This window comes from Meleagris gallopavo, chromosome 2, assembly GCF_905368555.1.
Source record: "Meleagris gallopavo chromosome 2, MGAL_WU_HG_1.1, whole genome shotgun sequence".
Classification (NCBI taxonomy): domain Eukaryota; kingdom Metazoa; phylum Chordata; class Aves; order Galliformes; family Phasianidae; genus Meleagris; species Meleagris gallopavo.
In genome coordinates this window covers 29,133,804-29,150,023 of record NC_139405.1, presented here as the reverse complement: position 1 = coordinate 29,150,023, position 16,220 = coordinate 29,133,804, and the positions used below count along the sequence as shown (strand labels likewise).

Here is a 16,220-nt window from a genome sequence, read left to right as displayed (position 1 = left end):
TCTGAGTGCTGTACTGGAAGAGGACCAAGAAGGACCTGATGTGTTTAATCACCAATGCAGTTATAGTGCTACTGAAGCAGATACGTTTTCCTGCTGCCAAATCATAAGAACTTCTAAATCAGAAAGATATGCTAGGTATGCTGGAAAGTCTTGTTACCAATAAAAATGCAAAATCATGCTTACTTAAGCCGCAAGTAAACAAACTACATTTGAAATGAAATGTCTAATGCGTGTCTTATAGAAGAGCTTTTTCTCCAAACTCCTTATTGTCTCAGTCCCAAAACACAACTGAAGAAAAATTATTTCCAGAAATTACTGTTGTTCTGTTTTTTTTTTTCTTTTATAGGTATTAAGAATATACACCTGTGCCAGAATTTTACTTCATTTTTACTGTAGTGCAGCTGTATGAATCTGCCCACTGGTGGACATTAGCATTAGCAATACCAGTTTGCTATTTAAAACGTGAAGGAGTTTTCATAGCGTAGACCAAACGGAGCGTTTTGTGTTGCCCTTTAGCACTTGTGTGAAGTATTAGTTTTTAGCATTTCTGGTTTGCTTTTTCATCTTTCTTCTTTAAAATGCAAATGGGGAAGCTGGGAAGTGCCTGACTGCTGGAAAATGTAAGGTTTTGTTAGAAAACCTTTGGTATTTATTAGGTAAGCCTATCCAAGTTTCTTGGCAGAAAATTGCTTTCATTAGGAAGTCTGAGGATGCTGAGAAGAAGTGGATTTTTGTATAATGCTTTTAAACTCTCTCCCGGTGCTGTGAGTTTCAGCGTTTATTTTATTCTAGAACCTTCAGACTGAGATTCTCTTTTACTATTCTGCCTATTAGAATGAAGTATGATACACCTATCAGTCTTTGAGATTTTGGGTTGAAACACTATCATATTCATTCTCTGTCTGTGGCTTTATTTTGATAAAGTTATTCACTGGGGGAAGGGAAAGGGAAGGGGCTTCAGTGGAGACAGAAGAGTAGAATGCACACTGTTTTGGACAGTTGTGCCTCCCAGTTGTATACTGCCAGATGGCAAAAATTAAAAGGAATAACTAGTAGAGTAGGGTATATAATTCAAGTAAATAATTTTCAGCGCTTTTAATGGAATAGGTGAGGCCGTGCCTTTGTGAGAATGTAATGAAAGTGATATATGAAAAGGGAAGCAGAGTGGCTGAATAAGAATCCTAGTTCTTTTGATTTTGCTAATTAGTTTCAGTGTATCAGTCACCAGGAGTGGACAAATGTTAATTTTGGTAGTCAGTTCCTCCCTCTTTCTGTGTGCTTTTAATCTGAGGTGCAGTTGTTGATCTCGCTGAAGCTAAGCCCTGGCGGTGGTCTCTGTGTGCGTCTGTTGGTTCAAAGAGTTTCATTTGCTTAGGAAATTTGTATGTACAATAATCCAAGTGAGGGATGATATGAATATCCCAAAATGAGGTTTTTTATTTTTTACATTAACGTATGATTTTTCACTTGAAGTATAAAAATACTATGAATTCTGGGATGACCTATTTCTGCAATTTTTTCCTTTTCTAAGCCTGTGTCATTCATTGTTACTGCTTTCAAGGCTGTGTTTTTACGGGAGATTTTTCTGTTGTTTTGCTTTTTGGAAATGGAAACCTTTTGAATAGCTGAGATTTTTTTGGTCCAAGTTTTATCAAATAGTTGCATGCAATACTTCTGAAGCCTCTGGGATTTTCCAGCTGGTTTGAAGTTCCCCTGCCTCTAATTTGCTCTGCCACTTGACCTTCCAAGCATTGCTTCACCTTGTGGTTTCCAAATCTACATAATTTTTATCACCCTTTAGTTAAATGGTTTCTTTTTGGCAGATGGAAGTACCTTCAAGTAAGGTTTAAGTTTATATTGTGCCTCCAAGATAATGCAATTCTATTTGACTTGATTTATCCATAAATAGGAATGTCTGTCTGAATACCAGCTTAAATTATGTGCAGGTGGAGACAGATTGCTAATACAAAACTGACTTTGTAGGGACGCTGTAGATCTAAAATACATACTGCAGTAGCTCTGAACTACATGCTGTTAAGCACGAAGCTGACTTTTATGAGAGAAATCTGAAAATTACCTTAATATGTCCCATTAAAATCGGTCATTTGATGACTAATTCATAAGCAAGGTGAATATCCCCAACCTAACTGTAAGAGAAGGGTGTGAAAGTGTTGGCTATCAGCCTGAGGGCTTGCAGTCTGTTCTCTTTGCCAGTGTTAACTTGGGCTTTCAACTCTCTGTGCCTTCTTTACCTTTACTCTCATTGTTCTAATGAATTTTCCTAGAAATCCAATATGTACTGCATTTCCTAGAAATCATCTGCTTTTGAGTTGCCCTCTGTGACCGTGAAGTGGAAACAAAGAGTGCTGTACCACGACCACCTTATGTCGTGACCCTTTTCTGATAGGAACATTTCAAATGAAATTACCTTGAGAAATAACCTGTATTTCAGGTGTGTATTTGAAAAGACTGTCAGGAACACAGAAATAAAGAAATAAATACGATTAATATAAATCAACAACGTGGACAGGAAGCTTTACATGAGGAAAAATAAAACTGAGCAAACCTGCATGTGCTAAGGGGCTAGTGAGAGAGAAGAGGAAATCCTATGTAAGAGTGGAAGAGATTTACAGTGCAACAGAATACCATTAAATGTGTATTTTACTTGTCAGATGTTAATATGTTTCTCAGCTAATACCTCCTAAAATTGACATATCTACACTGCTTGATATTTTTGTTGTAAAACTTTGGCCTTAATTAAATATTGCACTTTTCACCAGGGGTGGTGGTTAATCACACTGTTACTGTCTTACTATTGATTTCCTGCAGTGACGTCTATGTAGAAGAAACTAACAACAACAACAAAAAAAACCCCACCACCAACAAAAAAAACCCCCAAAAAACGAAACACGTCAAGGAACAAGAAAAGCAGTCAAGGTTCTCATCCAATGTTGCAGCCTCTGACTAACTTGTATGCCTTAAAAAAGCATATAAAGGCATCTGAAAGTGAACCTTGAAAGAGTAACAGTGAGCTGAAGTTGTTTTGCTTGCTTATCCAATAGCACGGTCTTTAAAAACAAAACAAAACAACAAAACACCCTGGGTTTTTTTAAGAGTAAATGGCAGCCCTTTTTTTTCACATGGCTGTATGTTTTATTTGTGCATTTGTGTGTGCTTTTCATTGTTGGTGTGTTAAGTAAATATTACATGTGGATTTGGATTGATATTTAACAGCTGAGATGGTTGGTGGAAACATATGTCATTGCCCATTCCAATGTCATCAGTATGAACCATCTGAACTCTGCCTTTCTTTTTCTTTGCTGCCCCTGGGGTTTAATGGCTTTGCAGAGAAGCTCCTGCCTGGCATATTGAGCTGCTCCAGAAGGTCTAATCCATAAGCAGTGAGTACTGAACTGCAGCACACTAATGCTGTAGGTGTTGACTCACCGTGCTGTTCTTAATTGCAGTTCTTTTGAAAGTAGAAAATCTGTGCAGACTGTTAACATAGATGTTGAATCTTTGGGTATATACCAATATGATATGTATTTGTGTGGCTACAAATGCTGTTCTGGTTTTCCTGGGAATTAACTTTTCTCCTGTGCACATACTAGCTTTCATGTATTTAAAACCAGCTTTCATGTGTCTATGGCTCTTGCTGTAGCTGGCAAATGCTTATGTCTCATATCTGCAGTGAACTGTGTTCTCCTAGAACTCTTGAGCCTGATGTGAAACAGCTTTCAAATGTGCACGAATTGAAAAGCATATGTAATGTTTTCATGTGACTAATGCTAAGATCTGGTTGATTAAGTCTGGATTTACTTTCGAACTGGGAATTCATTCAAAATATTCATTTGCAAACTTGGGGGGAAAAAGTATATAATTCTAATAGGTATAGTCTTTTGTGATTTATTTTCTTTGGAGAAAAAAAAAATCAAGATTTTTGGTTTGAGTCTTGATTCTTAAAGTTTTATATTATTCAGTACAGATCTCATCTCAAAATTCTGTCCATGTTTGGTTGGAATTAGAAAACTGTTTAGGTAGCCTGAGTTGTTTTTAAATACACATATTTCTATAGATAAATATACACTTAGTTTGCCTAAATGAGATCTTCCTGCTTAGAGTCTGGCCTGAGGAGGGGAAAAAGGCCTTCTGAGCTTTGATAGAACCTTACCTGCCAATATGCACTTTCTGGCCTGTTCAGGATGATGCTAATGCTTACAGTGGCATTCAGGGGATGTTGAACAAATCAAATATTGGGCAGCGTGCACAGAAAATGGGTTGTACTTACCTAAAGATGTTTCAGTGCTTAGAGATTGTGAGTGTATTCTCCAGGTCACTTTGTAAGGGAGATGTGATATTAGAATGTTTTGTAAGCTGTGGGAGACTGTGTGATTTTGTTGTAGTCCTAGAGAGGGCTGTAGCCTTAACTTTGTTTGTTTGTGAGCCTGTTGACTTTCTTGGAGGTTGAACGCTTGTGGCATAATTATGTGAATGCTTTGGAGACATCTGGGAGACTTAAGATGTTGCTGTTTCTCTCTCAGCTGAAGGTTACTGCCCTGAAAGTTGAGCCACACTAACAGATCATATGAACTATCCTAGTCCATGTCAGTGCAAAGTTAGCCTGGTTATTTTAAATTACTGCTGGTTGTGGCTGAGGGGAGTAATGAACAGCTTGAGGTAATAATTCCTTAAACCATTCCAGCTAGCATTCCAAGAGCACATCTGTCTATGTCCTTATAAGTGCAGGATTTTAATCTCTCTACCACAATACTGTATCCAAGATTTGTCAGGACTGCAAAGCTGTTGCCAAGGAGAGCTTTAATATTAAAGTAGAATGTATCTGTTCTTCCTGTCTGTCATTATTTTCATATAGCAATAGATAGGTCTGGTAAGTGTGCAGTGTCTACCTCAAAAGGTAAACTTATTCTTAAATATGAGATAAATAAATGTGAAAATTGTATTTTAAAAGCTCTATAAATTGGAAAGAGGTTGTCAGATGTAATCTCCTCCTCATCCCTGTTCCCAGTTTGGCTACTTCTAGTCTATTGTTATTTTTTGATTCCTAGCTGTGTAAGTTCTTACCGTGTCTGAAATTCTCTATATTGATTCAAATGATAATGAATATTTTAGGTCAATATTTTATTTTATTTTATTTTTTCCCCCAGGTCCAGCAAGACTATGAATCTCTGTTCCAAATGCTTTGCTGGTAAGTGCAATAAAAGGCTTTATGTTTTTTGTTGGGTTATTGAAACCACTTTGTTGGCATCTCCTGCAGGGCCTTTGCATGGGTTTTTCTTCCTCTGCTGTAGCTGTGTATGCATAATCGGGTTTTCTTCCTTTGGTTCTTCATTTATTTGCCAATCAAGAACCTCTTGTGTAGATACACCAATCAAACCTTGCTGTTGAAGGTTATGGAAGTCAGGAATAGCCTTGAACTACAGTTCTGTTGTTAGCACTGCACCTATATGGATAATATTTCTCTCAAAAATGCATATCTAAATTGCAATTCAGAATTTTGTAGAACTTGCTTTGTAATATTCTCTGAAATGTGATATAGATGAAAAGCAAAAAGTTGCTATAGAAAAACTCATTTCACTTTTTTTTTTTTTTTTTAATTTGTAGCCTTTGAAAATTAAATCATCCATAGCTCATTAGTGGGCTACCTACCATTGCTACATATCATTTTCTTTTATTGCTGCCATCTAAAGTGTTAGGAATTGCTATTGACCTTTTTCTGTTAGCATCTGCTGGCTTTGTCTTCCTGAATTTTTTGTGCTATTGTTTAGTATTGCAAGCTTGCTTTAAATTGTAATTAAAGTGGTATCATTGTTCGTTATTTTAATTTCTCTTGGGGAAACAGACACAGTATTAAAAAGATGTAAAAAAAATTTGAAACTGCCATTGGCTTGTCTATGAAGTATTTGCTTTTAGAACTTAAGTTGGTCTTAATATTGAGCTTACACATTTCTTCAGTTTATTTTTTAAAAGTCATTGGTTCCAATGCAAAAGTGATGGAATCTTTGAAATTTAAGGAGCGCTGCCCACGCCCTCTTCCTTCTTACTCTCATCCCTCTGCCAAAATAAAAACTGCTTTTACAGAAGTTTGTACCAAAGTGTACCTTGACTTGTGGATTTCAAATCTTGGATTCATCATCACTTCCTCAGACAAAAACATGGAATTATGAAGATTGTTCAGCAAAATATGGTATAAATTCCTCTGGCTGTTTCTAAGGCCATGGATCACTGGAAGGAAACTGCGGAAAAAAGTGCAAGCCTTTTCATATACTCTTTCCCTATACACCATAGAGAGATATTAAACTACTAGGTCTTTGATTTGGCTCAGTACTGTTGTGTTTTCTTATCAACACTGGAAAATAACTTGTTTACATAACTCAAAAATGTGGATTTGCTGATTCTGAGATAGCAGAATGGCCAATATTTAATATTTTGGGTTTGTCAGTGTACCCAAAACTTTGGAACCATTAGGCCAATCATTAAACAAAAGATCTTTGTTTTATTGATCTCTATTTGTTTTTTGAGAATAAATTTTTGTTCCCTTTTTTGGCTTCTATTCTGTAATTCCCCTGAAAAGCTGTTCCCTCTAGTCAAATTCATTTTCTGCTGTAAAAATATGAGGTGATATCTAAACATGTGGGATTTAGGAAAAAAAAATTCTTAAGTTCTTCAAGATTTTATTTGCATTTATTTTAGCTTATTTTCAGTATAAACATTTTTAGCATATTTTTACTGAGTTTCCAACCATGGTATTGAAATAATGACACATACTGTTGTTTTGTAAACAGAACCACCACAGATAGCAAGAATTTAGGCAAGAAAGCTGTTAAAACATGTTTTGAACCATTCCAGGCACTCCAAAAATATGATCTGGAAAAGAAATTCTGTTTTTTTTCCTTTTAATATGATAGTTTACTCATTCAAATGTATTGTGGCATATTTGTGTGCAGGGTAAAATTGGGAATTATTATTTCTCCTGACCATTGTTTTCTTTCTCTTTTGTTTTAGAAAAAAGAAATCCACACAACGAAAAAGGTTAGTAGCTTCACTAACTGACTTTTTTTTTCTTTCCTGCTGCAGGGTAGGGATCTCATCTAGTTTCTTGGTTTGTTTTAATTAATTTAGGACATATGCAGCAGTAAAGCCCTTTGCATTTGCATAAGCTTTATGTTCTTATAAAACTTATGGGAAAAGGTCAACAGATCAGCATGGAATGAAAACGTTGGGTTTATATTGCAATATAAGTTATTACATGGAACCTTCCTATCTTTGCTTTTTTGTTAGACCTTCTGAAGCAGAGCAAAGGGCAGTCATGGGCTGTCAGTGTACCTTCTTGTTTGACCAAGTACTAGTAGTGTCTCCATTCTAATCAAGATGAATTCACTAGAAGTAGCACAGGGACTGAAACTCTTTGTTTCAAGTATTTGTACGTCTTAAATGGAACAGGAGAATACTTTTAAGATGTTACTGCAGAGATGAAGTTGTTAAGCTCTCAGTGACAAGAGTGAGTTGGTTATTTCAAATACATTGAACCCTTTGTCCAGAATACACCAATTTATTGGTTTAGACCTTAAAGGGGCATTTTGCTCTTTTGTATGAGGACAAATCTGCTGTTCCTCATGCGAAATTGGCTGGTGCATAAAGATAGTTAAATACTGGAGAAGAGCTTGAACTTAACTGTCCTCTTCACAACCTTCTTTGTTTCCTTCACTCCATTTGTCTCTTCCAAGAAGGAATAGCTGATTTGTTTAGTTTAAGCCCAGTGGAAGTAGCAGACTCTGAAGTGCTCAAGAGCTTTTCTCTCATCGTTTCAAGTTAATTGTACTTCTGCAAAGTACGACATTCTGCCTCGAGTTCTGTGCTGAACACATGTTATCAGTGTTCCAAAATCTCCAGGTACAGTGCAAGCGTAATCTTGCATACTAAATTGCTTCAAATAAGTTTGCTCTTCAGATGGTTGAGACGTAGTTGTCTCAGACTTCCAAATACAAACACAGTAAAGTGTAGGTTTTACTTAATCAGAGTATAAGTTGGTAAGTGGAAAACATGCAAATTACAGCCAGAGCATCTGCTTTAGTGACACACGTTTTTGGCCTAGTAGTGCTACCTCTGTATTTTCAATACAGGCTGCTAAATCTGAATGATTAAAATGCAGAACAGCAATGAATGAAATTTTTTTGGAAGTGTTCTTTATTAATCTAGTTTTATTCATGTTATGCTTAGGGAAGTTGTAGTATCAATATCAGATAGAGACGTAGAGTGCTTGTGAAAAGCCATTTCTATGAACCCTACCTGCTTTTGGGAGGAATTCCACAAACATTCACAAAAACAACACCTGATGCTACAAGAACTCAATTTTAATTGGAGCCTGTGGGAACGGTCACAGAATAAACTATTACAGAGAAAGAATAAATATTTAAATACAGAAAACTATAAAACTAGTCTTTCTGCTTGAAAAGAAACAACAAACCTGTGCTCTGACTTTAATCCATTTGATCCACTGGGAGTCTGGAAAGTTTAGCTCTTGTGATGGTGCAGTCAGCACTGGCCAGAGGGATGCAAGAAGTGGATTTGGGGCTGTTCAGTAATGTGTGAAGCTGAAGGTAAGTGCAGCACTGGATGGCTTGATGAGGAGACATGCTTGTAAAACTGAGAGATCATGAAAAGGTGATTAGGATATTCATGGATTTGTGAATCAATTTCATAGCATTTCTATTTTTATATGATTGAGACTCTGTAGAAGCGTATGTTCATGTCTGTCTTAATCCAGCTGTGAGCTCTTTATGTTCTGTAAAGGACTTGGTCAGTAAACTTAAAGAATTTTAATCTTCCTTCATCAAGGAAGGAATCGGTATTGCTGGTAATCAGCCATATGCTTGTCTCCATGCCAGGTTATCAAGTTTTGTAACTTAAATGGTATATTTTATTTTTTCTTGTGTTTGGAGATCTAATGGGAGGAGTAAGAAGTGGATACTGATATCTCCTGTGTATCATCTGATTCTAGATGTAGCTAATCTCCCTGTATCCTGAGCTCAGAATGAGGAGTTACTGTATGTTTTTATTTAACCCTTCTGTTTTGTTCAGCAGCTATTTATTTTGTCACACTCAAGTCATACACAATTTTCAGAGCTTACAAAATCTTGTTTCTTTTTTGTGACTCAGAGTCACTTGAATAATGGAGTTTCCTCTTTTCACTGTCTTTGTAAATCCTGGGAACAATTTAGAATGCTGTATTATGTGGTGGCAACAAGACCTACTCTAAAGATGATCTGGCAAAAAAAAAAAAGTCCTAAACATTCCTGCCTAAATACATTTTACTTTTAATGAGCTGCTAACTTGTCCATCAGTCAAGCTTTCAGGATACTGAAAACCTTTTCATAACTTGCAGTTGTGTGTTGCTAGTTCATGTTCATCCTACTGCATGATAAATTATACTCATTCAGCCCTTCTCTTTGTTAATTTTTTGTTCCTAAATGAATAATTAATCTATCTTGCTTACATTTTCCATATCCTTGTGCTATCTTGTAGTACTTTATTGTTGGAAAAAGAGCAAGCATTTTCAAAAGCTTAAAACAAACAAGAAAACACCAAACAGTAGTTCTCTTTACCTGTATACAAAATGCATCCTTTTTCAGAAAGGCAGCAGAACGTTTTTTACCTTTGCTAGTTACTAATGGAAGCTGGTGCCTCAATTTGTCGCTTCATTAGGCTAGAATTTGTTGCTGTAGTCATTTCTGGCTTTGTGTTTTGAAGTACAGAGACTGCTTGTTACAAACAGTAGCGCTCACTGACTGGTGCTTGAGACTGGGAAAGATGCATCTCTGAATTTTATTGTATGCTCAGACTTGAAGCTGAACAATTCTTTGGAAAATTGTATTGCTGTTTGAAGTGGCAATAAAGAGACTGCTAATTTCTAGAGCACCTGCTGGTAAAGAACTGTAGCATTCCAGATACAAACATAGATGATGTTTGGCATGTACTTAATTTCCCTTACTCTTTGCCCAAAGAATTTTTAAGAGGCGGAAGACTGGTAGGGAAAAGATGTCTTAACATAATTAGTAAACTTGACAAAGTCAGAAGTATGCTTTTGAACTTTGGAAAAAAGAAAAAACAAACGTGAAATGGAATTAAGCAAACAATTGGATGAATGACTTCAGTCTTCAGTTGGGCTTCACATATTTATAGGCTTGATTTACACTGCTGACCCCAAAGATTATTTCTACTGCATTATTCTGCAGTTTTAAAAAGTGTGAAGATCTGAGTAATAGCTGTGGTTAGGTTGTTAAAACAGGGTAGTATTTTCATCAAGGAATAGGAAAGGATTTTCGTTTTTGCCTCTTCTCTGAATCTGTCTCGGATAAAAAGTTTTAGTGGATAAATGTGAATTAATAGGGGAAAATGAGTTTGTTCAAGTATAGTTGTATTAGGCTTAGGAATAATTGTTTTAACTTTTGTTTTTAACTGTCAGATATGGTCCCATCAACCAAATCATCCAGCATAATTATGCTATATGCTTCTAATAAATAATATGTATAAATTGGAAATGTAGGAGAGATGAATTTCTGAAGCTGTCTAAACTTGCTGTGCTTTTAAGTGTAAATAGAGATGAAATTTTGAGTTACGGAATCAGTGTATTTTCTGTGTGCATGCCATATAAATATACTAACTTAGGGGAATTTGCCCAATGAGAGGCATATTTCATTTCTATCTGTATCGACATGGCATGGAGGTATCAGAGTGCAAGGCTTCTATGTTGTCTTGTGTCAATATTTTGTCAATTTTGCTAGGCATTCTATGGAAGGACCTTAAAGGTGCCATGTAGAAGGTCCAGCCTCATCTGCTCAGCACTTGTTGTGTGCAATGTAGGTTGTCAGTAAGCCAATGCTTCAGCTGCTGGTTTGATTTCCTCAATTATTTTTTCCTTGGTCTTCCTCTTTCGTTTTCCCCCATATAAAGTAGTGGGAGAGTTAACACTGATGGAGGACAGACATGTGAAGCGTTTCTGTTTCTGTGTTTACAGAATGGTTAGTGGATGAAAGGGAATTTCTTTGGCATCTGATACTCAAATTGTTTCTCAAGATAGTTCAGCATTTTCTTCTTTCAGGCTACTACTAATGTCAAGTTAGTAGGGCTTTTTCCAGTGATATTTGAAAGTGTTTTCACCATGTAGCCTAGGAAAATTGAATGCATTTTAATTAAGAATTTCAATTTTTTTTCAGACAGTGAATCCTGTCACTGTAGGAGATTAGGGGCTGTTCCATTGGATTGCATCTTGCTAAATTCATGGCCCAGTAATCTGGGGTTCATTTATTCTAAAAATAAATAAATAAATAAAATATATTTTATGTATATATATATATACACTCAAAAATGCAACATCTCAATGCTGGCTATCTGAAAAGACTGCCAAATTTACCTAATTAAAATGTTTTCTCTAATTTGACTAGACATTGTTGATATTTTCCTTATCTCAAAAGGTTGCCAGGCCCATTGCACAGGCTGACAAGAAGACAGAAGAGCTCAGTCCATTATTTTTCTTGAACTTCTGTTATTTTTAGTTTGCTTTGTAGTTCTGTTTTCTGTTCAGTGTACTTTTCTCTTTATGGTAAAGCTGCTTTCTTTTTGTTTCTTTAATATTTTGCTCATCTTCTAACTTATAACCTTTCCAAATGACTTGTTGAAAAAACAGCTGTAATGTAGTCCCATGTGTATAGGTTCTCTGATTTAATAAAAAATAAAAAATAAAAAAAATTAGATAGGACTTAAGTGCCATGATGTTCACACATTGTTGGCATGAAAACAGAGTTACCTATTCAGACTGTGCAACCCACAGGTTTCATTTATTAAACCTGTGTAATTCCATTCCCTCTTGTATATTATGCATGCATTTATAGGAGAATGTTTTTCTTTTTTTCCCCCCCTTTTTTTTTTTCCACATTTAGCAATTTATTTGAGTTATAGAAAAGTCTGTGTGCTGTTTTGTTCATTTGCTCGTTTGGAAACCTTCTGTAGTTTATAGAGACACCAGTGATTTGTTCCTTAGCCTCCCTGTGGAGTTTGTTCCATATTACAATCTAATTCCATGTCTGTGTCGTGCACTCTGGAGCTGTTAATTTGTACATTTCGATGCAGTTTGTTTCATCGTGTTTTTGTAATCCAAACTGAATGTAACGAGCTGTGTGCTTTGGGGACCCAGCCTTGCCTTGCCAATTAGAACAAGTGGTTGCTGAGAGAGTGCATGTTTTAAATAAAACATGGCACTGCTGCATGAGACCAGCAGCCTTTGGGGAATAAGGGAAGCTGTTTAACTCTTTCTCTCTGAGAAGAGAGGTCAGTATCAGTAAGTGCATTTTAGAAATGTTCAACTCATTCATCTCAGAAGTATGATCCAGATTCATGTTTTGTCTTTCAAATAAAATACAATTTGTCACTAGGGACAGTGTTATGCAGTACTGCATACAGAGTATTTAGAAATGCACAAGGACAGCTGTTGAGTTCACTGCATGTTTTCTAAGAGTGTAATCATTAATGCCGCAAGAAAATAATACAATGCTCACAGCTAACCTTTTTATTTCCCCTTGTACTGCTACTCAGCAGGCTGAAGTTTTGCAGGAAAACTGCCAGGTGGTAAAAGTGCTAGTTTTAAAATGGATTTTACAAGTGAAGGAGACTAGAAGTAGCATTTACTAAATATGCATACTAAGGTTACGTGCTAGATTAGGTAACCATAAGGGAGGGTTCAGTGTTCTACCATTCCAGGGTACTGTAGGAAGGGGTACTACTATGACCACCAGTACTAACATTTGTGACTTGAAGAAATTATCCAGCATTCAATTGTTCACATCACATATTCGATACAGAACTTGGTGAGTTCAAGCTAAAAGCAACAAATATTTTGTAAGTTCATTTTATTTTTAAATACTCTTCTTTCATGCATTCCATCCCAACATTTTCATTGCTCTTTCTTCACTTGAACTGACACATCCTTTGTGTTTGTACACCTTGGAAGAAAGAAGTTGCTGTTCAGCAACAACCTTCAGCTAAGGACACTGAGAAAAAATTTAGGTGAACAGTCATGGTGGTTGACTCAGACATCATTTCAGCAGACATTGCATAGACAAGCAAGGCAAAACCAAGAAAAACCTCCCTTGTGAAAACTCTGGATCAGCAGCTAGATGTAAGGGGAAGTACAGCTACTTGTAAAGGTGATTTAAGCTGTTAGGTAAGCAGACATACAGGACAGATGTGATCTGGATAATAGAACAGTATGTAACTGATGACTTCTAAATTGTCTATCCAATTTATATGAAAGGAACGTGATCCAGCAGCTAGACAGCTAGCCAGGAGCGTGAGATCTGCTTTCCTTTTCACAGCCAATGAACATTTCTTTGTGATAGTAGGCAAGTCCTTTTTTTTATTAATTCCACTTCTGTGACTCTGATCCTCATTAGTTACTGAGGGATGGTAATTTTTCATTGCTTTACTGAAATGGTTGTGAAGTTTAAAAAAAAAAAAGCCTAGCGTTTGGTACAGTAGCAGTGTTCGTCTAAGGTTTATCTAGAGCTTCATCTTGGGAAGTAACAAATTTTGTGGGGGAGGGAACAATATTTTTATTTTCCTCTTCCAAATTGGCTTGAAGTAAGCACGCCATTAGTACATATTAAACTGAAAATTGGCTGTTTTCAAAGTTAGTCAGGCCTCTCACACTGATTAAATTGCTCAGGCTGAAATAGAAGCTTGATCCTACATTCCACTCTACATCTTAACTCGGAGCGTAATGCAGGAGATTAGTGTAACGGAACTCTGTGTCAGAAGTTATGGAACACAAAGGCAATTTGATTGCACAAAGTCTGTAATTAAATTGATTTGGTCTATTTATGCTTTCACGTCCACATACAGGCCCCAAGATTCGTGTCCAAGTAGTCTGGCAAAGATAAGCTATGCACTACATGGTGAGCAAGTTGTTATGGCTGTTGAATCCTCACTGTGATGGCAGATTGACTTTACTTTAATACCTTTAAGGAATGGATGCTGTGTGGGACCTTTTGCTTCATTATTTTGTCTTAACCTGTAAAAGGCTGTTGAGGCACTGGGTTGGGGCAAATAGCCTGGATGCCCCATCCCTGGAGGTCATTCAGGCCAGGCCGAATGGTACGGACAACCTGATGTAGTGGGTGGCAGCCCTGTCCACAGTGTCAAGTTTAGGAGTGAGTGATCTTAAAGGTCCCTGTCAACCAAGTTGTTCTGTGAGTCTGTGAAAATTCTGGAACTTCTGTTCTTTTCCTTCCCTTCAGAGGCCTCTGTGTGGTTGCAGTTCTCATCTTCTTCAACTTGATGCTTTTTATTCAGTATTTTTTTTCTTCTTTATTTGTGAAATGATGTAGCACTGTTAGAATTAACACATACTTTTAACTCTTGTAAAGCTATTTCATCTGAAGCTTTAAATATTCTACTCATTCTTAATTCATGCCAGTCTTCATATATCTATTACAAATCTTGTATTTTCTCAAAGAGTCATCAGAGGGAAAACTGCTCATGTAGTTATACAGATATAATACAGCAATAACCTTACTTTAAAAAGAATAAATATCATCTATGCATGAGTTTCTACTTAATAGTATATGTAAAGTAAAAAGCATAATCACAGAATTATTTAGGTTAGAAAATACACTTAGGATCATCAGGTCCACCTGTGTTGTAATTTGTGAGCAGGCTTATTCTATGTGACAAATTTCAGAGTGCCTCAGTATAAATGGTGGTGTTTTCATTTTCAGGAAAAGAAAACGTGTAACCATATGCATGGTTAAATGATACCCCTTAAGAAATTTGTGTATGAAAGACACATAGAGTTGGTTGATTTTCATCCTAATGCTTATGTTGATTCAGGCTCAAAGACAAAAAAAAAAAAAAAAAAAAAAAAAGAGTATTCTTTAATGCCTGAAATCTGGTTCTAGAATACCCATGTATCCCACGAAGTACAGAACCACGAAAATCATGAGTCAGGAGTGTTGATTCTGACCTGCTCTGATGCCACCAGGTGACAATTTTGACTTCAAGTGTGCTGTCTCTGTAGTGACCAGCTGAAGCACAGAGTGAGCAGTCCAGTGGCATCTTTGTTTACAGAATCTAGCAAGAAAATGATGTTCTTCGGTGCATAGTACAGAATTTTTCTCTCTTCCTCACATTAAAAATTCCATGGGACAAATTGTGAGGGAAGCAGTGGTTTGTGTAATTTTAACCACAGCACCGCTCTAGCTTACTTCAATAAATGAGCAAATGAAATTAACAAGTTTCTCAAACTTAGGGTAAGAGGAGAAAACCTTTGAGATTTCTAAACTTTATCAATTTATGCATATTTCACATATGTTAGCAGTTCAGCAAAATTTGTAGCAAAGCCACTTGATCTCAGTTCCCAGATAGCATGAGATTTTCCTTTTGGGGTTGAGGCATTTATGCTTGGCTCTGGGGGAAAGTCATAGTGAATTACAAGCAGCCAGCAGATCATAGAATCATAAAATTGCTCAGGTTGGAAAAGACCTTAAAGATCACCAAGTCCAGCCTTAACCTAACCATACTACCCTAACTCTCCGTTAAATCATGTCTCTGAGCACCACATCCAGATGGATCTTAAACACATCCAGGGATAGTGAGTCAACCACCTCCCCGGGGAGCCTATTCCAGTACTTAACAACTCTTTCTGTAAAGAAGTTTGTCCTGATACGCAACCTATAGATGACTGAAAGTATAAGCATTAGAGAAGACCAAAAGTAAGCTTGTTTTAACAGAGTGTGTCTCAAGTACTTCTGGTTGGTGTTCACTTGCTTCCAGTTGAATTCTCTTTATCTCAGGTTATGTTATTTTCAGTAAACTAAATCAGCAATAAAAGATGTACTCCTCCGTTGGTAATTGTGTACATTATTGGCTTTGTTCTTCTAAACAAAGCCAGGGTTTGTTTTGCTCTTCTTTTACTCCCATAAAATTAAAAACAAAACAAACAAACCCTCAAAGCTACAACAATCCTCAACAAACTCCAGTCCTTTAGATCTAGTCTCTGGAGTAAGCGTGGGTGTCTCATGCATTTATAGGCTGAAATTGAAATATACTGGTGTTATCTCCCATTTTGTTTTAGCTTTGTTTAGTATTGTTTTATAGGCCTTAATAGATGAGCTATTGTTCACCTTTGTTTATGTGTCCTGCCCTGTAAT

At 36.5% G+C, this 16,220-nt stretch overlaps 1 protein-coding gene across 1 annotated transcript in view; it reads left to right on the top strand.

Moving 5' to 3' along the window:
- ZFAND3 (zinc finger AN1-type containing 3) overlaps window positions 1-16,220 on the top strand; it is a 131,134-nt gene that overhangs the window by 28,743 nt on the left and 86,171 nt on the right. The window contains exons 2-3 of the mRNA XM_085219435.1: window positions 5,166-5,206; window positions 7,024-7,050. Coding sequence (XP_085075561.1) covers window positions 5,166-5,206; window positions 7,024-7,050 — 68 coding nt within the window. The remainder of the gene's footprint in view (window positions 1-5,165; window positions 5,207-7,023; window positions 7,051-16,220) is intronic.